Source organism: Catharus ustulatus, chromosome 1 (assembly GCF_009819885.2).
Source record: "Catharus ustulatus isolate bCatUst1 chromosome 1, bCatUst1.pri.v2, whole genome shotgun sequence".
Classification (NCBI taxonomy): domain Eukaryota; kingdom Metazoa; phylum Chordata; class Aves; order Passeriformes; family Turdidae; genus Catharus; species Catharus ustulatus.
Genome location: NC_046221.1, coordinates 147,239,174 through 147,260,686, shown reverse-complemented (window position 1 = coordinate 147,260,686; position 21,513 = coordinate 147,239,174). Strand labels below are relative to the sequence as shown.

The window sequence follows — 21,513 nt, the reverse complement described above, 5'->3', positions numbered from 1 at the left end:
GGAATGGTCTCCACACATTCTTTTCTATCAAAAATTCATTATCTGTTTCATGCAGCAAAATTATTCTAGTCTGAGTGAAGCGGGGGTGGCACAATGGTCTCCTCCTCTTTGTGACCTCCTCTGAAGGACTTGAACACATTTTTAAAAGCCTAAGTGAGGAAATGGAAGATTACAGTGTATTTGTAATACTCTCCTACTATTTTGAAGAATGTTAGGTCTCACTGATAAATATGCAGCCTGGGTTCTGGGTCAGAGTTCAGACCAACAATCATACAGACATTTATAACCACATGGAATAAGTTATGGGAATACACAATATTCTGCATTCGGTCAGGACTTTCAAAAAAATTATATGACATGAGTGAATGAGTTTTGTATCCCAAGTCAAATACTCATTTTTAAATATCACTGCCTATGTGCTTTACACATGCCTACACATGCCTACCTATGCTGTCTGTGCTTGCAAGCAATGTGCACCGTATTATTCATAGCATTATTTGTCACAGAAGACCCCACTGCATTTTTTTAAGCAAAGCAATCAGTCTATCTACACTTAGAGTGAAGTTATCTGGAAGCAAAATATAGGAGCTACTTAACAAAATACAGCTACCTTACACAAAAGTATATGACAGTGAATGAATAATAACAAATGCAGCTGAAAATGTAGGAGGAATTAGTAATGTAATTATCAAACTTAAATTTGATCTGCCTTGGCAAAGTGAACAGGGAACTGTGAACAGGGAAAATGTGACTACCAATAGTAACACATTGTTCTGTAGAAGGTGTATTTATTTCTTGGAGATTCAAAGGCAAGAGTGCCTGTTTACAGATAGTGTAACTAAGGCATCACAGCCTGTCAGGTCTGTGATACAAGTTTTACACCAGCAGTGCTGATACTCATGTGCCTGACAGGTCCGACAGTTAAGTATCTGCCCATTTCTGATTTCAGCACATTTTAAAATTCTTGGGAGTCTTTAATCATAGTGATTGACTTAATGGTCCTTGCCAAGTCACTTTCATCCTTGACTGATACCCAAATGATCAATAAGCTTGACCATGCCAAAAGTGAGAGAGAATAGAAAGGGGAAATAAAAAAAAAAAATAGAGTGAGAAAGAAAAAATAAAATATAAAGGAAGGAAGAAAAATTAAAAGAGCACAAGAAGGAAAGAGAAAGAAGAGAAGAAAGGGAAGGAAAGAAGTGGAGGGGAGAAAAGAGAGAAGGAGGGGACAGAGAGAGGGAAGGAAGACAGGAAGGAAAACTAAGATGGAGGAGGAGGACACATTATGAATATGAAACGTACAGTATAATCTACAACTTGAACCCAGAATCACACAAAACATTATGGGACACCAGTATTGAACAACAAATCAAACAGAAGAAAAATGCAACATCACGGTGTTGGAGGGCTGGGATGGGGAGAGAACTATAAAGAAATTCCAGTCCATCTCTAGCATTAATACTACCAAATGTACCTAACGTTTGCCTTAGTAGCTGAAGTGCTATTTTTAAAATGTATCTAAATTACTTGGAAACCTAAGGATCATTGAAAATTAGTAGGAATTTCACCACAAAAAAATCTTTGGTCCCTTTTTTAACTGGAAGCATTTCTATGTTCATTTGGTTCATCTAATGGATGAACCAAAATTTCATTTTCAGAAACAATACAGAATAACTTGCAGCATGTCAAACAGATGTGACTTCTAATGACAGCAAAGTAAGACCTCTGAATAAGTTAGGTATTGAAGTACTGAGCAATGCAATGCATGAACTAGAAATAACAAGTCTGTATCTTCAGTATCTATTTCTTATCCTTTATAACCAATAAAGTATTTACCCCAAGGAATTTTGAATTTCAGAACCAGAAAGTGTTCTTGGGGGAATAAAGACAGAGTTTTACTCCAAGGACACACACCATAAAATATGAATTGTCAAGGTATGGCCATCTATTCTGTTCTGAAAGCAAAGGTCTCCAGTTTTGGAGTTTGTAGCTAGTCTGAATTTCCCTTGAAAAAATGGATTCGAGTTGCATGCATAAATATAAATACATGTATATAGTAAAGAGAGAGATTCTGTAACTAATAAATACAATTGACAGGTTTAGGACAGTGTGATTTTCACCTATCTCACTTTAGCTAAAATAAGGACCACTTGTTTTAAAAATGCTAAAATTTTTAAATGAAATTTTGTCATAACGCTGATCCTAACATGACACTGCCCTTAACACCAACACAAGGCTCACATCACTTGTGCGATCGCATTCTGGTGTCACTGCAGAGGAAGCAAACAAGCCCACCAAGTTTCAATTACAGCAGTTGCACTTCAAGAGTTATGTGTCTGCAAGAGAAGGCTGTGGATGGTACACAAGGCTGTGAAATATGTACCTTTGTTTCCCCCCAGTCAACAAACATGTAGGGATCCAGCGGGGCTGGTTAGTGTCAGCACTTGCAGCTGAAGGTATTCTTTCCTCATGCATTAGAGCTGCAGAGGCAAGTTCAGCCAGCCATATGCAGAGCCACCCTCTGAATCACTGCTGGCCTCACTGAAAGATGGTTTGGCTTCAAAGCACAGGTGGAAGAAAGGTATATACTGCTCACCCTGATACCCACATGGGAGCAGAATTACAGCCATGCAAACTCCTCTTTCACACCGTGCTTTTCTTCAACACCTATATTGTGTATATATAAAAATATGGGGCCACAGAAATTCATGCATGCACCTACACCTATATAGAAAGCCTCAATTCACAAAGTTCCTAACCAGGATACAACTTTCCACAAATGCACTCGGTGCATGTAAGACACGCCCACACACACTTCAACACAGAGAAATGCAAACCCCTCTCTGGACGCACTTATAAAGATCCATGCTTTGTGACTGGCTGCCAAAATTTCCCTGCTCACACACCCATGTCCATCGGCACTTCCGATTATGCATTTACACAGCTCATGCACCATATGCGCATCTATGCAAAAACTGACACAAACCTGTATGAATGAACAGTTGTGGGGACAACCCCATGTACCCATACATGCAAGACAAAAGCACATCAGAGTCACACATACTGACGAGTAAGAACACATTCACACAAATACTCATGCACAAAATACGCAGGTGCGCAGAGGCACCGAAAAGAATCCCAGCACACATACAACACAGAAGTGTGCACACGTGCACAAAACACGCGTGCACACACCCACACTGAACCACAGAGTCAATTGCACACGTGGGCACACACACCATCACACACCACCCGTGTGCACAGCACGCTCACACCCAACACGGCAGCACATGTGAGCACACACAGACACTCACATCTAACACAGCAGCTCATACAAGCAAACACACTCACATGCGAGCGCACAGACACACGTGCGCTCACACCCAACACGGCAGCACATGCGAGCACACACAGACACTCACACCAACACGGCAGCACATGTGAGCACACAGAGACACTCACACCCAACACGGCAGCACACGCGAGCACACACAGACACTCACACCCAACACGGCAGCACATGTGAGCACACACAGACACTCACACCCAACACGGCAGCACATGCGAGCACACACAGACACTCACACCCAACACGGCAGCACATGTGAGCACACACAGACACTCACACCCAACACGGCAGCACATGTGAGCACACACAGACACTCACACCCAACACGGCAGCACATGTGAGCACACACAGACACTCACACCCAACACGGCAGCACATGCGAGCACACACAGACACTCACACCCAACACGGCAGCACATGTGAGCACACACAGACACTCACACCCAACACGGCAGCACACGCGAGCACACAGAGACACTCACACCCAACACGGCAGCACATGTGAGCACACACACAGACACTCACACCAACACGGCAGCACATGCGAGCACACACAGACACTCACACCCAACACGGCAGCACACGCGAGCACACACAGACACTCACACGTGCGCTCACACCCAACACGGCAGCTCATGCGAGCACATACAGACACTCACACGTGCAAGCGCGCTCACAGGCACAGCGCACCCAAACACGCACTCCGCCCCCAAGAGAAACCTCCCACGCACGCACTGCGGGGTCCAACATACGCGCCTCTTACGAGCAGAAATGCATCACCCCCCCACACCTGGGACAACACCCCCGCACCCACCCACGTGCGCGCCTCCGCACCGCGGGCGGTGCCCTCTCCACGGAGGAAACCGCCGCCCCGCGCACCTTGCGCGGTGGTTGGGCGGGCAGGAGGACAGCCCCAAGCGCGGTTCGAGTCCCGCAAGCCCCGGGCAGTGCCGGTCTCGCAGTCCCCCCCGCTCCCCCAGCCGGACCCCCCCCAGCTCCTCCGCCCCCGCGGAGCGGCGCGGCCCCGGCGGCGTGGCGGCGCGGCCGGCAGGTGGCGCTAGCGCTCTTCCTGGCGGAGCCGCGGCCGCGCCGCCCCCGCTCCACTCCTGGCCCGGCCCGGCCCGGCCCGGCCCGCTGGGAGCCGCCGCCCGCCCGCGGCACCTCCGGGCCCCGGCCCCGGCCCCCGCCCGCCGCGGCGAGGAGCCCCCTCGGCTGCGCTCACGGGGAGCAGTGCTGTGCCCGCCGCTCCCCCGCGCCCGGCCTGTAATTAATGTCCCCGCACAGAACAATCAGGCTGCGCATCCCCGGGGATGCTGCCGTGGCGTGTGCCCGAGGGCGCGGGCCGGCCGGGCTGTGCGGGCCAGCCGGGCTCTGCGGCCGGGGCGGCGCTGGCAGCCCCGGGCACCGCACGTGCTGTTAATAACGAGGCTGTGATTGCTGCCGCGAGCGGAGGGATGGGCGAGCCCCAGCCTCCTCCGGGCGGCGGGGGGACCCCGCCACGCCGGCATCTCCCGAGCCGCTCTCCCAGGCTGAACTGATCCTCTTGAGGGAACGAGGGGGTGGGAGGAGAGTCTCAATTGCAAATACTGTTTGGAGTTTATTGGAGAGAGCGTCTGAGCGTTGAGGTGCTCTCCCGTGGCTCCCGGTGGATGCAGTGAGGAGGCAGGATTGTGGTGGGTTTCGGCTGTGCAGGGAGTTGGGGTAGCGGGGGGGTGGGGGGAGGAAAAGACACGATCGAGAGTAGCTGAGACTTTGTGCCCCCGTTGGAGAGATGGTTGAGTCCTCGTCAAGGTTGCTGTGGTATCCCAGAAACACCATTCACTCCGAGCTGTGACCGCGCACCATCAACAGCAACAACTCCGCTGCGCCTGGCCGAGGAATAGGAATTAGGAGCTCTCAAGAATAATATGAAAGGGATCTGCAGAGGGGAAATCCGTGCAAAGGAATCGAAATTAGCAGACTTTTGGGAAAGGGGATGTACTAAATGTGGCCGGCTGGACTTCATCCTGGTGAAGAAAATGGAGATTAAAAGTGGATTTACATTTTGGAACCTCGTCTTTTTATTGATGGTTTCGTGTGTGAAAGGTAGGGTAGTATTTGAGTGGTATATTTTTAGGGGTCCATTTGCTTTCGGTCAGGGCGTTGCAAGCTCTTGCCTTGTACCAAGGTGTATTTCAAAATATGTTTATCTCTTATTTTATATTTTTGCCCTTGGTACTCTGCAGTGGAAATATATAAATGATCGCTAAAGCGGGGAGGAAAGAAGGAGTTGATTCAGAGCTCTCTTCGGAGATAGGAAATGTATTTGCTTGCCAGAGCTGGCGTTCAATGCAGTGACTGAGCTGGGGCTCAATAAATATTCTTGCAGTATGCTCAAACGGAGACGTGAGTTGGTTCATATAGCCTCTAACTAGTGTATATTCAAGCAAATCCCACTGGTTCACTTTTTTAAGGTGACGATGATGTTAATGCGGGGTGTGTGGGGGGATTACCTACAATTCTGGTTTTCAGTCGAGCAGCGGGATCTTTGCGGGAATGCCTGTATCGATGCACTTATTAGTTTAACCCGTTGCGTGGGGAAAGTTACGGAGGAGCCCAGCGTACGCATAGCCGTCTCACAGCCCGAAATGCGCTTCACGCTCAGCTGTCTGTACGCATGCAGGGCTCCCAGGCTGTCGGAAAGGTGCGTTGGTAATTCAGCCTTGGAGGCATGGTCTGTCGCTGGGTGCAAAGATCGACACCTTTTCTCTTCCCTCCCTTGGTCCCTTTTCTCTGATTTATGTGAGGGAGTTTGAGTGCTGGTTTTTGTCTCTATTTTTTTTTTCCCGAGGCAGAGGCTATTTTGCTTTCTTCTTGCTTCTGTGTTCGTGAAAGGGGAGCAAAAAGGAAATGTCTAGTTAGCGGCATAAATATCTTCACTAAGTCTGCGCTTGCAGACAGTTAAGGGAAATGCTACACACAGAGAAAAGAAGAAATATGTGGCTTGAATAATGTGCACCTGCCGAATTGCACAGGCATCGCTAAACAGTGAAGTGCCGATCCCATCACGCGTGCCTTCAGTAAAAGGATCTATTCTGCTACTCCCCACAGTCGGCTGCCTACCCGAAATAATCTCCCCTTGTTTGTGGCCAGTGATTAATATCCGATTAATCACCCTTTTATCCCCCTCCTCATCCTCATCCCTCCTCCCCGCCACACTCATACACTCTCAGAATATTTAGTAGACATTATCGATCCTCTCCGAGTTTTTAGACTTGGTTATCGCCTACAGAGGTTGCCTGCACGGGTGGGAAGGAGGTGTCTTGTGGGGGTGGCATTCAAAGGCGTGCCTTCCTGAGCTGGCGCTGGCTTGGATGAAACAGTTTATTGTAAAGCTTTGCAGCTGCTTTTCCCCCCATTTGCATCGCGTTGAAAAAGACAATTCGCGTTTCACGGGGAGGGTCTGGAGGGCTTTTACCTCACCCCGCGTTATCCTGACGCGGGGTATCCATGGGGAAGGGGCTTGCCTACGACGTTTATGCACACTGTAATTAAAGGCAGCCTTTCTCTGTTTGCATCTATTGAAGGGAGCCGCTCCCGACGCTCTGCCCCGATCTGGAGACGGTTTGCTATCAGCACCGACCCGCGGCTTTGGGGGCATTTCTTTTGCCCGGTCCAGCCTTCTGCCCATTAGCGCGTTCTCGGTGCTGGGTGTTCGGGCTGGACGCCGGCCCCGGGCTGGATGCCGGCCAGGCGCGCCGTGCGCTGCGCGGGGCCCCGCGGGCGCGGTGCGGGGGCGAGCGGGGCTCCGGCGCGGCTCCGCGGCGGCTGCTTGGTGAGCGCGAGTCGCGGGGCGGCAGCATCCGACCGAGGGACGAGCGGAGCGGCTTCCCCGGCACCTGTTGAGAGCCGCCGCTTGCCCTTGGGCGTGGGGGGAGGAAAAAACGCTGGGACAAAGCACCAGAAACGGCCCAAGAAAAGAAAGAGGAAAAATGGGCTTTGCAAAACTGGCTGTTTCTCCATCTTCCCATTGTCAGGGCCTAAGCTTCCCCGGTGCCAACCCTGGCAGTTCCATAGACTTCCTTCGGGCTGGGGCGGTTCTCCCAGAAACTGCCGACCCAGGAGATGAGATTTTACATTCTGGATTAGGCTCCTTTAGGCAGCCAAGCCTTACAGAGCTGGTTTACACTCACTGCAGCACTGCATCTATTCAGAGCGTTTATATTAATTCTCCCTCCACTCCCAAATAGAAGCGTTTTACTTCGATTTACATTCCCATTGTGTCAACAGTTCTTGCCTCCAGAAAGCAGAGGCAAACGATGAATGAATACCTGCCCATGTAAAACATTCCAGATGTTGGGAGCAAGATGACTCCCCAGATCCTGCATCTGCTCTACCACTACCTGGCAAGGCCTTTTCATCACACTCCATCTCCACAAGCTCTAGCCCATACCCTTCCTTGCTTAAACACTTCTGCTGTGTCCAGCATCACATCATAACACCCAAACTGTTGCTGTCATTCCTGACATCCAGACCACTTCCACAGCTTTGCTTGGTATCTGTCTCTCAGGCTTTCCCTATTTTTGTCATTGTCCTGTCACCATTTCCCCAGTCTTGAGCCACAGCTCTCCCATCATTACAGGTGTCAAACTGTCAAACTATCCCAGGATGCTTAAGGAACCATGTTCATATCTGGATAATTAGGCTTGTATATTAATATAGACAAATCCTTCACGTTTATCTATAAATTCATGCCTCTTTGGAACCTTTAACAATACTTTCAACAAAAGGAGTTAGAAAAGGGAGAGAAAGCAGAAGGCAGAAGAAATTGTCAGAACTACTGAGGAAGGGGTGATAGGAAAAGTGAAGTGAAGATTAATTGATCCTTTTTCAATTAAAATCTTGCTTACGCAATGTCCATTATGCCATGTAACCATGTCCAACAAAATCTTGCTTCAATAGGCATGGAGTAAAAAATAAAGAGATGACACCATTGAAAACTGAGAGGCATGAAAGGCATTAAAACAAACAAACACATCCATGATCCAGCCTTTAGAGAAGGCCAAGCAGAGTGATTCCTGATCAGCTACAGGGGGTGATGAATCTTATGCTTTTCCCTTTAGATGAACAAGACATCCAGGAAAGCTCCCTCCCCTCACACCATGGGAGAAATAGGAAGCACCCTTGAGGCAAGGGAGATACAAACACAGTTTAGAGGAGTAGAGAGTGGAAAACTCCACTGTCCAACTCCCTTACATGAGGTGGGGGAGAGGGCATAAAATAGGGGGGAAAAATTAGGCAGCATGAGTGAGCTTTGCTTCCGGGGATTTAGGAGAGAAGTCACAGATACTTGTATGCCTTCGGTTTGGCACCTCCCTCCACCAAGGAAAAAAAAAACCAAAAAAAACCCCCAGTATGCTAGTGATCTGTTAGTGGAGGCAAATCAGAGAGCAAATCAAGTTAAATGACCATATTCTATAAGATTCCTCCATCGCCTCTATTTGGCTGTCGCTCCAAGAGATAGAGCACCAAGGTCGACTTTTGTCTGCCTGGCTAAAATGAAGCTTTGCCGCTGCTGTTGTTCCTCTGTTCCCCTCTTGCAGTTGTGACAAGCGGAACAAGGGCAGCTTTTAAAATAAAAGGGAGATGAAGCACTGAGATTTTGAACGGCTCATTGACAGGAAAAGTGATGTGAAAATGAAAACCATTTCCATTTCCAGTGATGGGTACCTGGCATGTGGAGTATTTATCAGGGACAAAGCGTGCCCTGCTTCTTTTAGCCACCTCTGCAATCTCCTTTTTCTCTCATTCCAACCTCAATCTCGCTCCCTTCATGCTCTACCAGCCCCTCCCCATCGCTTCCTTCCCAGTCACTTGATTTATGGTGTTACTGACGATGGATATGGGATTACTGGCTGATGGCTTTCCTCAATGGGGCACGGGTGGGCGCAGTGAGGTGCTGGCTCTATCCCCGAGGTGGAAATGGTCGGCAGAGCAACAGCAGGATCAGGTTTCCTCATACCCAGATGGTCGATGCCGATGCTGCATCTTGGTGTGTGTGTGTGTGTGCGTCGTGTTAGTTCGTGTGTTTGTATGTATGTACCCATGCAGGGGGGTAGGGACACACTGACGGGAGCAGGGCCAGCGTCGTCCTTTCTTTCCAACTCGTCCACACCCGCTCACCTCCTCTAGGGTGTCTATTTGCCGTAAGCCCCCGCAGGTGACACAGGGCTGGCTGTGCTCAGCGGGCTGCGCACCGCCACTCACCGGTTTCTCGAGCTACGCATTTCTTAAGGTTTGCAGGCAAAGTGACCCTCTGTCCCCCCGCCTCTCAGGGCTGAAACACGGCACGGCTGTGCTCCCCTTAGCGCTCGGCTCCTCCGCCTCGTCTCCTGCAGGGCAGCGGTGAAGGAGCACAGACCCCTCCCAGCAGCGCCAATCGGGACCATTTCTCCTTTCCCCGCCGGTGTCCCTCGGCGGAACTCGCAAAGGGCACGGGAGATCCCTACCTTCGCTTTGCTCTTTTTCATTGAGAGAGGCAGCACTCTCAAATTGGAGCCGGCTCGGAGCGGCGGCTGCCCGGCGGCAGCCTCCACCCGCGCCCGGCACCGGCACCGGCACCGGCACCGACACCGGCACCGACACCGGCACCGGCCCCCGCAGCCGCCTGGGGTGACCGCACCTCCGGGCAGTCCTGACACAGTCAGAGTCCTTTGGCTTTGTTTACTTTATCCCGGTCACTCCTGCACGTCTCCGGCTGACAAGTCCGAGGCAGCGCTGGGGTCGGTTGATTGGTTTGTTTGGCTGACACACAGAAATTGCCCCTCACTCCCTAAGCACAACCAGCCCGCTCCTCTACGAGAGGCTCGGCATTTCAGGCAGCCATACGGGTTGGAGAGGGGCACGCTGTAGCTTCAACTCCATTATCAGCATCTCAATTTGCAAGCACCAGTGCATGAGACCTAAAGAATTCTGTGGATGTGCTTTAAAATTCCTCCTTTTCCAATACTCCTGTGCAGAAACATAGCAGAAACCTATAGGTTTTTGCTTGCTTGTTTATATTAGGGAGGATGTTTTTGAGCAACAGGTCTAGCAGGAAAATTGCACATCTAGCTTGGTGCCCTTTATCTCCAACCATCACAGTTAGCAGCAGTCTAGTGAAAGATTGGAGAAACACAGCAAGTGGATTGACTAGCACATCCTAGATTTCAGCAACCAGCAGCTTTGGGTCCCCTAAGATATAGGCTGCTTTTGAAAAATCACATTTGGAAAGACATGGACTGTCCTCTGTTCCTCTCATTTGTCTGTTCTCTTTCATTCTGCTGCCTTTTTGCCTTGCCTTGTCTTGCCTTGCCTTCCTTCCCTGTTCCATACTATGGCATTCATATAAATCCTGCATTCTTTGCACTCTTCATCTGGCTGAAAGTACTGGCTTCTATGAACATTTGTGATAAAATTGGTTGTTGTTGACGTGCTGTGAAGGTCTACCTGCAAAAAAAAGAGATTTGAAACCATTGAATGCACATGTAACAAGAAAGAAAAGCACATACTTGTTCAGAAAAATTAGAAAAAGTTTTAAAATATCCTGTGGGGATGGGTCAATTTGCCTGTAACAATTTTTCAGAGAAAATTTTATGAAGAGTAAGATATTCTTGTATTGTAGCTTTTAAAAAATAGTGTCTAAGACATTGATTTTCAGAGGTATTGAGCAGGTGGCTCTAGTAAGTCTGGGGGACATGTTAGCACCTCTGAAGAAAGGCCAAGTGAATCCATCGTTATGATATTGAGACAGCAAGAGACAGTATAAGTAAAAGGAAAGCATCTATAAAATAAACTAAAATCATATGTAAAATTTTAATTCTACAGAATCTGATAAATTGGAATGGTAGGAATAAGAAAGGCTTTATGATCTGCTGTAAAATTAGTTAGTTAGTTTTTTTTTTTTTTTTTTTTCCCTTTTCCACTAAGAGTAAACTTCAATTTTAATTCTATGGGGTTGTGACATCTCAGCTTCAACTACTTGCTGATGCAGATCATTCAGCTTGTGTTTCTGACCATAATGGTTAAGGTTGAAAGGATAGAACAAAGCCTTTGAGGGAAATTAGCTTACCAGTTACTATAAGGTAATTTCCAGGAAAGAGCAGTCAGAGAGCAGACAACTTGGTCTAAGCTGTTGGGTTTTTTCCTTAAATCCCCAAAATTTTAAGACAACACTTACTATGCGAGATATTTGAAGAAGCAATATTTAAGTCACAAATCAGAGACATGTCTGATAAAACTAATTATTGTGAGGTTATTAACCTTACCTCATAATTTCATTTATGTAATTTCCTTGATAGAGTTTATTGCGAAAATCCAGAACTCCTACAAGATTTGGACCCATGCCTTTCAATCAACTTTACAGAAGAATGTTTCCTTGTCAATGAAATGGAAAAAATTCTCCTCCAAAGAAAGAGATAATATTTTTTTAAATCTAAAATGCAAGGAACAATATTTGGCAATTATCTTAGACCTGAATAGAGCAGAGACCTAAATAGAACAGACATATGATGCACCAGTTTTCACGCTCCTTTATTTAAAAAAAAGCCTAGTAATATTAGAAAAAGTTGAAGATCTCCTTTCCAATATCCAGCTTTTCTTCTGGGAAGTAGAATGGAGAAGGATATTGGACTATAAGGAAGAATTTTTAATACACACAGACACACCATTTACATTTGTACTTGTTTACATTCCGTTGTTTACCTTTCCTGGGCAGATTTACAATCATTGTTGCATTGCTTTGTTCTCACAGAATGTATAAGATTTACTATGGCTTCATAATTTCAGCATTACAGATGCTGAGTACTGTTGTAAATGTCAAAGAAGGAAATAGTGGGAATTCATCATGTCCTTCCTAGGGTCTGAAATCTTAGTTGGGTAAGTTTATGGGTTTAGGAATAGTGTTACTCATAAAGGGTGAGCCCTGGGATATTGAAAAATGGCAAACAGGGGATTTCAGCAGGGCTTGGTCCTCTCATAGAACGCTGTTGTTGAAAATCAAGATGGGATGCAGCCAGCACAGACATAGAGAGATGGACTCCCCATTTTCCCTTGGAGTCTACAAAATGTATCATAGTGTCATGTGTCATATTTGCATTGTATCATAGAAATAAGGAAAATAACTGTAAGTAACTTAACCACAGAAGCATTCCTGGGGTGATGAATTCTCATCCCCCAAGGCCTGTAAATAACACAGTCTTCACAATAGAACTGAAAGAATTTGGAGGCTCGAGGCAGAAATGACTGAGCTGATTACTTGGATTATACAGCAATTGAATCTCTGTTTCTGACCTTGAATTCTGTTCTGTCTGTTTCACCTATTTATGTATCTTATTAGCCTTATATATATTTATGTATGTAACTTGTCTGATTTAATTTTCATGGAAATATGTATACCTATACATTTACACATGCATATCTAATATGCATATGTAGAAATTATATCCACATATTTGATTATGTTATGAAGAAATTCAACTGCATTGTTACCTTGCAAAGTCACAGGTAACAACTTGAAACTTATGTGCTTCCTAAGTTATCTATTACCTCTTAATTTATTGTGTATTCCCAATCTCAGAAGGAAGTTCTGCCATAATACATAATTGATTTCACTAACAAAAGAAGAGTGATAGTAGTGATAGCTATGAATACTTGTTAGGAGAAAAGCTTGATGAAAAGAAAAAAACACTAGTTACTAAAACCAGTAATTAAAAACTGATCCTAGCACATTGAAAGTTGACTGGTGTATTTATTCCTACTGATTTAGGAAAGTTTTTTCCAAATATAGTTTCTATAAACTGTTTTTAGCAGATTGAAAACCTCTAATCACCTTTCAAGTGCAGAAAAATGAATATTTCTGTGCTATTTTCTGGTTTATTTTAATACTGGTATTATCATTTGAAGAGGCTGACATATCATACATCAGAGGTGGCTGTATTTCAGTAGCAGTTAAAATGAACCCTCTACCATCATTATCTCCTCATAGAGCTGTTTTCAAAGCCAGCAAGCGGATACCTGCAAGTGTAGTTTGAAGTCCTTAGTGAAATTGAACCACATAAATGCAAAGTACAGATACTCTCATTGAACATAGTGTTGAGCTACTTGAATTGTAAAACCTTTCCTCCACTATTTAATCTGACCCAGTACTAAAACTACAGTTAGCTTTCTTGATTGCTGTGCAGTTTTATTTGGGAATTGAAGCTTAATCTAATTAAAAGTATTCTTTTAAAAGCCTATACTAAAAGTTGCATTTTTGCTTCTGTATATGAGCTTTGATCCAAAGGTAAATAGAAGCTATAAAACAAAATATAAAAAGCACCTCAAAATTGTCTGTTGTTTGAGCCCATTGAAGGCAAAAGATGAGTCCAGAATAAGATCTCTGAGAGTATATTTTCCTGTTTCTTTTTGTACTGAGTTTCGAATTGCTATTTTCTGTACATATACTTTGTTTGACTCATAAATATTAATTATAAGAGAAGCAATCTATTTCATAATATACGCTAGATGTTTTAATTAGAAGTGGTCTTTGGAAACCTCTTATTATGTTGTAAACCTAAGGATTACACAAGTACAGTAATTTCATGATTACAAGCTGCACTGACTCTAAGCCGCATCTCCGGGTGTCGGCAAACATTTCGTTCCATACATAAGCCGCACCTGATTATAAGCCACTCTGTCGTTTGCAGCGAGGACCCACATGCAACAAAGTTGCCAATTAGTAACAGAATCGCGAGATCGGGGGGTTTACTGGCTTAGCTCGGGCCGTGCGGGCTCGGCCTGCTTGGGGCTGCCGATGGGGCCAGGTGACCCAGCTCGGCGCTGCCGCTCGGCGGGGCCACTCGGGGGCGGGAGCCCCCTGCCTTCCCCCCAGGCCATGGGGATGGCAGCACAGAGCCTCCGTCTCTGCCCCAGGCCGCGGGGGTGACAGCATGGAGCTCCCGCCTCCCTGCCCCCGCTGCACTGCCGGCACGGAGCCCGCCTGCACCTGCCGCGCAACAGAGTAACCAATTTGTAACAATCACGTAATCCCGGGTTTTACTGGCAGGTGCTTGGCTCTGCACCTCGGCTGCACTCCTGGGGTTGGAAATTTCAGAAAGTTTTTCACATATTAGCCGTTCCTGAGTGTAAGCCGCATTTCTGGGGTGGGAGCAAAATTTTAGTCAAAATGGTGCGGCTTATAATCGTGAAATTACTGTAAATTGTTTATGATTAAGAGAAAATAAATTATATATTTGGATAGGAAAATGCTCTTTTCACATTTCATTGGTGGTCACATCAGCAGTTCTCAGGATGAGTCTACTGGATTAATTGTTAATGATAGTATGCTAATACAATATCAGGTGTAGTCCTTAGAACCCCAGAATAGTCCTGTTTTTGTCAGGACATATGGTGAATTACAATTTTTTAACCCAGTTTCAAGATTTCGTATTATTATTTTTTTTTTTTTTGCCACTGCCTTAGTTTAAAGACATCTAATATGATGAGTCAAAATCACAAGAACTGAAATATAACGGAAAACAAAAGTCCGAATCCTGACTTTTGGGAAGCCTACATGGTTAAACAAAGATTGGGGGAAGAAAAGGTCTTTGGTCCCCTCACACAATCATATCCATTGGCTATGGATATGATTCTTTTTCCTTGCATCTCCAAGGGCATGCAGGAGCACAGACACATCAGTACTTCTGGTAGCAGGTGTCTGTAATTGTGTCCTCTATCAAGAAGAATTATGCCTGATTCATGAATATGCTCTCATCTTCTGTGATTTCCCTTGAATATGTCTGTGCTGACACTTCAGTTATATGACTCCTGCTGACTTGAGTAATGCTTGTTGCATAGAATGGAAGAATTGAGTGGGTTGGCAAAGACCTCACAGACCATCAAGCCCGACTGTTAACCCAGCAGTGCTGAGTGATGAGTGCCATGCATGACATGGAAGTTCAAATGTCCACAAGTGAAGAAATACTTAATAACTCATAATAAAAGGGCAATCTTTGCATCAGTATAGTGCTCACAAAAGTTCTCACCTGGTTAGAGTTTTTATCAATATAATATATTGAAGTATATTGGCATTTGCACTGTCAGCAGTGGAAAGTTGCACCAATCATATAAGACACAGTCTTTTTGAAAACAAGCTTATGATTCACAAATCTCTTTATCTGATATAGAAACGAGCAACAGAATCAATGTTTAATATAGAACAAGTTCAATGGCATTGCTGACTCCTGCATGCCTACCTCCATAACTTTCCTAAGGATATGCTTCAAAATTCCTAAATCTTTCTAGTACTACAATTGCAGTCCATTGAAACATGTATGAGTTTCTACACTATTTTCAGCTACTTTTAAATTACACTACCCATAAAAAAACCCCACCATTCTCCTAAGCTCTATCCATATATTTTTACTACACTCAAATCTAGCTCATCAACTAGCTCTGTAATTTTTCTGAATTTATTCAGCCTCCTCTGCACTTCTGGGCTCCCTTCCCAAATTCTCTTCCCACTCCACAAGTACCACTGGAGAAGTCCCAATAACATAAAGCCTGCAGTAAAATATAGAACGTTCTCGTCAGTTTCTGTGTAATTTTTAAAGTCCTTTTTTGGCCCAGAGTAATAATCATGTAAGGGTAATATGCTCAGAAATGAAATATCCTCCCAGCCTTACAGTCATAGATTAGACTTACGAACTTTTTCAGGAAGTTCTTTGGATTTTATATCATCTCCAAGAAAGCAAGATTAGAAGAGTAATTTTTCAGTTGTATTTCTTTTCATTCTTTAGTATATTGTGCCTGTTTACCTGATTATTGTTTGGTAACCAAAATAATACCCATTCACCCCATAGAGGAAAACTTCAAAACACATTTTTTAAAAAGTTTAAACTTGTTAATGAGATATTTTTACACTTACTTGTGTATAAATGAACAGTATAGAATCAGATAGTTAAAATTGGAACACTTGATATATTTTGGAAATACAAGATATATCTTCTTGGTTTTTCAAGCTCTAATGCATACAGTTAAACTGTCCATGTGGCATGGTAACAGAAATTTTACAGATTTAATATTACTCCTGTATCCTTTACTAATACCATCATCCTGTGATGACCACAAATGACTTGCTGGGACTCAGGATTCTACATAATATTGTAGAAAAACAAAATAATTAAATACAAAAGGAAAAAAAAATCACATACAATAAAGCAGCTAGATTTGTAGGGGTACTGTTATGCACTTGTTCCCATTGACTTTGTGTATTCCAATGAAGTCAGGAGAGTTTGCTGTGTATCTGACTTGTGAAAAGGACTGTTCCAAATTGCTCCCTTTGGGACCTCCTGTATTCGTCACCTCTTTGAAATCCATTGATAGCTGAGTTATCACAAATCTGAGTCAGAGTGTGCCACAGATACCAACTAAGGAGAGAAACTACTCATCAGAACCACTGTAATTATTAAGAAAACATGAATTACGTCCTGGAATTTACGATAAATCTGAGGTAACTATACGGAAAATGGATAGTTTATTTTAGAATATTGTATACAATGCAATAAGCATTGAATCATCACTTCTGAAAACATAACTGCATTGCAATGTTGAGGTGTTTTCTGAGGAAGGTTTTCTTTATTCTTACAAGTTTTAATATTGTGCATTATTAAGCTAACTGTAGGTAAACATCCTCTGGCCAAACTGATATGGATATATTTATTTGATCAACTGTTCCTCCTCATCTGCTTCCTCCATGCTTCCCGTGTACAAAATTTACTTCCATTATCTCTTTTCTATCATACCTTTTTTGTGCTTTTAATTCACAGATTGCTCTGGGCAAGGTTCATATTCTTTGTCTGGCACACTTGGATGATTGTGCACTTTTTAGAAGTTGTATCTTTGATTTTTCCTCTTTTCCTGTTCACTTATCAGTATTACAAATATGTCCATTATCTACTTGAATATCTGTATTTTAGAATCTTAATCTCTTTTTTTTCCCTACCTGACAATACTATTTTTAAATTTCATTTCTATTGATGGTTCAATTAATGTTCTTAACACTGTTTCTATTTCACACTGCTTGGTGCCCCTAAGTCTTTCCATTCAAAGCTTCTTACTTTTCGAGTGAGAAGTGTACTTTTGAAAAAGATTGATCATCCATTCAATTATAACCTTCTTGAAATATTTACTAGTAGATTATTTTAGAGCTTCTCCCCACTGAACTGAAGATTTGTCATTGACTTTTAGCAGAACAGAGCAGATTGATACTAAGAAGCAAAATAGTCATTTCAATGTAGAGGAGTTTATTTAGGATGTGACAGCTCTGCAAAACTGTTTATACCTTGCATGGGACTGAACTGATGAAAATGAAAAGCTCTAACAGTTGAGCTCCACCAGATTCCTTTTGCCAGTACCCTAAAACTGTATTAGAGCTAGGTGGCTAGATTATTGACATGATGAGATTAATATCAGGTTTTATTATAATTTATTATAATTTTCAAATCCCATTCTAATTCATCATCCATTTATAAAGATGGCAGGAGGGAGACTACAATTGCAAGATGACCAAAAATCTAAAATATTTTTAAAATCTTATAGAAAATAATATCAAAATTTTAGAAGACAATGAGTCAAGAGTTTATTAACCATTTCTTTTTTTTTTTTTAAACTGATTTGGTCTAGAATTTGGCAGAAGCACATGAGAAGCCCTGAGAGTTTAAAGTTTCTGGCTGATCTCTGAATCTAAAACAGCTGAGCAGATTTAAATATTTTGTGTAAACAAATTTGCATCCAGGCTGCTAATCTGCATGCCAGCTTTCAGCTTGACATTTTCTGAAATGATGGAAAAATGCTAAGCCCTTAATACTAAATGGAGTTCATAATGGAAATGCTGACAGACCCTTAATTACCTGTATTGTGATTCTGTTGAAAGCTTCTTTATCTGTCTAATCTATCACAATGCAGTTAAATGTATAAAGTCTTGAAAGGAGGAAAAAAAGAAAATTTGTGTTGGAAATGCTGAACTGTAGTAATGCTATATTTTCTTCCAGACATCCACTTATGGAGGCAGCAGTGACCAAAAAATATTTGAAGAAAAATGTGGCATTATCCGTGCAAATGTAAAGGCAGCCAATGATGCTTAAAAGTTTAACTTAACCTCCATTTTCCAATCTTTTTTGAGATCTTCTTTACTCTTCTGGCAAAGTATGACTGAACAGATACAATCAACAATTTTTAATATGATAATGAGGTATTATAATAGAAAAAATTTCTTTTTGACTTGATAAGGCAAAAAAAAAAAAATCACAAGCAACAAGAAATACCCAAATTGTCCTTCCATTGCCCTACTATTGTATGTTTGTGTTTAATTATTCTGCATTGAATGGAGGGGGAGGTAGAGTATAATATGAGAGATAGGTCATTGTCTGGACTCTAATTGACAAAATCTGTAATGTAGAAACTCCACTATCTGCCAACTTTAGAATAGAGTCCTTAAGATTCTCTGGAAGACATTTCCACTCCTCACACTCCACCAATAAAAATCTTCCCCTGTTTGTCCAGGCTATAACCACCTGAAAAACTAGACAGTATTTGCTCTGTAGAAATTGCTTAGGTTGGATGACTCAGACATACCAGCCTTACTCCAGCTCCACACAATCTCTGTGCCCCAGCCAGGGCACACAGCTGTGCTGTAGAACAGCTTTCACACATGACACTGGTCCTTCAAGGAAATAGAATATCCTCTAGCATTTTTGCCTTTGTGGTTTGCTGGGTGAAGGAAAACTATTTCTCCAAGTTACCCACAGCAACGACTGACAAAGCTCAAAAAAATATCCTGAATGAAAACGAGAAACATACTACTCTGATACCTTCTTTCCAGAACGCTGCCTTCTCCAAAAAGAGACCTGGGATTTAATTTTTTTCTTATGAAGAAACTACTTTAATTCCAAGATCAGCTATTTGCCCATCTCTGTATCTTCTTTAATATCATTCTGACTTTCTTGGGATAGGAGGTTAGAACTCTGGGCAGTGCTTGAGATAGGGGTGCATCAATGTTTTCTGTAGGGGATAGGTTTTACTCTCTTTGTTTTACTCTTCCTGATTGTGGCAGTGCTTTGGAACATGAAGTCAATAATTACAAAGAAATTTCAGTGGTGTGTCTGAGGTCAAGTCTCTGAGTTCCAAGTTCAGCATCATGCAGGTATAATTTAGTTATATTTTCCTATATGCATATAAATATTAATATAAATCTCTAAAACTTGCCTACTCCTGCATTTGCACACGTATTGATTTTGTGAAGATGTTCTGGAGTACCTTGACATTGGTGCATCATTTGATTACCCAAAAGATCTTAACATATCCGTTCTTCCAAATTTCCTTACATACTCTTTCCTCTGTTGAGGATAGAGATGTGAGGAAAACTGACCCCATCACTAATCCGAAAGTGGTAACCCCACTTTTGATTCATCATCTATGCAAGTGATCATCATCTAGTCTGTGGCTTATATATTAACAACTTTAATTTCCTGAAAGGATCTTTCATCTGTCTTGTGGTGAACTATTTTTAATAGCTTTTGGTGGTGAACCTTGTCCAGAGATTTTTTGCATGTTGACATTGACTGAACTTAAAAAAATTAGTTTTTCTGATTAATGGACTTATATCCAGAATTCTGTTCTCTGGTGTGACAGCTTTAACCAGGAGAAGAGCTGCCCATATATGTTGCCTTCTCTGCTACGCAGAATACCCATAAATGTTTTCAAAATCTGGGAACTTTTCATAGTACTTTTTGGTGTACAATAAGACTGTTTTGTACTTTAAACGCTCACTTTTAGATATATTACTGGAGGTGCAGGAAATGGTGCTGTTTCTGTTGGAAGCACTTTCTAGAATTTGGACTAAACTACTATTCCAAGCAAAATGTTAGAGACACTGAGCTCTTGCAGTTTTCATGTTCCAGATGAGATGTTTCTGGCATGTCTGGTCCTGCAAGATTGCATGGCATTTTTCACAGAAGATTATTATTAGCCTTCATCTGCTGGCTGAATTCCAATTTGGATAATTACAGTCTGCTATCTAAATTCTCTACACAGAGTGTGTCAAATAACCTTCTACACTTCCTTTTCTAATCTTCTGAGGGGCATTTCTGAGAATTATTAAATAATAGATCTATTTAATCTAAAAGGCAGCTGCTTCTAAATGCTAGGGGAAAGTAACTGTTTTAGAAGGTGTGTTGACTACTCAGTGCTCAGTGATAAATTACAGAGCAGCATTGGTGTAGGAAATGGTCCTTAGCACTGTACAAAAGACTAAGTAAACTACCTCCTTAACAAGATTGCTGAAATTTAATTAAGAGTTCATGGAAACATTTTAGATAAACAATACAATATGCTCTTCCAAGATGAGGAGTATGAGCCTGGAGAAATCTACATGGAACGTTTTGGAAAAGTTACAAGTTATTGAAGGTTGAAAGAGAGATTTCTTATTCAAGATGAAGGATTAATACACACAACTGTGGTACACAGGAGAATATAGAAAAGTGCAAAGCTGTGCAAAGCTTTTAATTTCCCCAGTTATGAAAAAAATCAAAGGGAGAAAATGGGCCAGTTGGACCAGTCATGAAGTCAAGTCCCACATTTGAAATAAATGGATGAAAAGGAAACACTTCAGATGTAGTTGAGTATAGCATTTTGCTAAGCACATACTAGCTCCGTTGTTTGTTTCAATGTGTGAAAAGAAGGGAAGGAAATTCAATATATCACAATTACTCGACATGTTTTTGAACATGTGTAATTATTGGATTAGTTTAAGGATAATTTGTTAAACTTCAGCCTATTGGTCAATCAAAAGTGGTATTTGCTGCTCCCTCTTGGCCTCATGGTAAATAGCATCATTCAGCAAAATAAGAAAGAGATAGGAAGCAAAGAGATCCACAGAAATGTCTTGATTCAGAAGGTGTTCTCATTTTCAGTATCTCCATATTTTCTCTGGGCAGATGTGTTAAACTAGCAGAAACCCTCTCCTGTACCATTTCTTCCAACCTTATTTACCCCTCACAGAATGCCCTCTATCAAGCCCAAAGATTTTTGCTCTCCATGAAGAAAAGATGACAGTGTCAACATTTTTGCTCGTGATTGTTCCACCCTGCATTTTGAAAACTCTGTACATG

The 21,513-nt window shown here is 43.0% G+C and overlaps 1 protein-coding gene across 3 annotated transcripts in view; it reads left to right on the top strand.

Annotated features, from left to right (window-relative positions):
* Nucleotides 1-5,061: 5,061 nt before the first annotated feature.
* LOC116996510 (CUB and sushi domain-containing protein 3-like) overlaps nt 5,062-21,513 on the top strand; it is a 614,657-nt gene continuing 598,205 nt past the window's right edge. For all 3 annotated transcript variants that reach the window (XM_033060271.2, XM_033060262.2, XM_033060252.2), the window contains exon 1: nt 5,062-5,434. In XM_033060271.2, the coding sequence (XP_032916162.1) occupies nt 5,257-5,434 (178 nt within the window). In that variant the 5' untranslated portion in view covers nt 5,062-5,256. The remainder of the gene's footprint in view (nt 5,435-21,513) is intronic.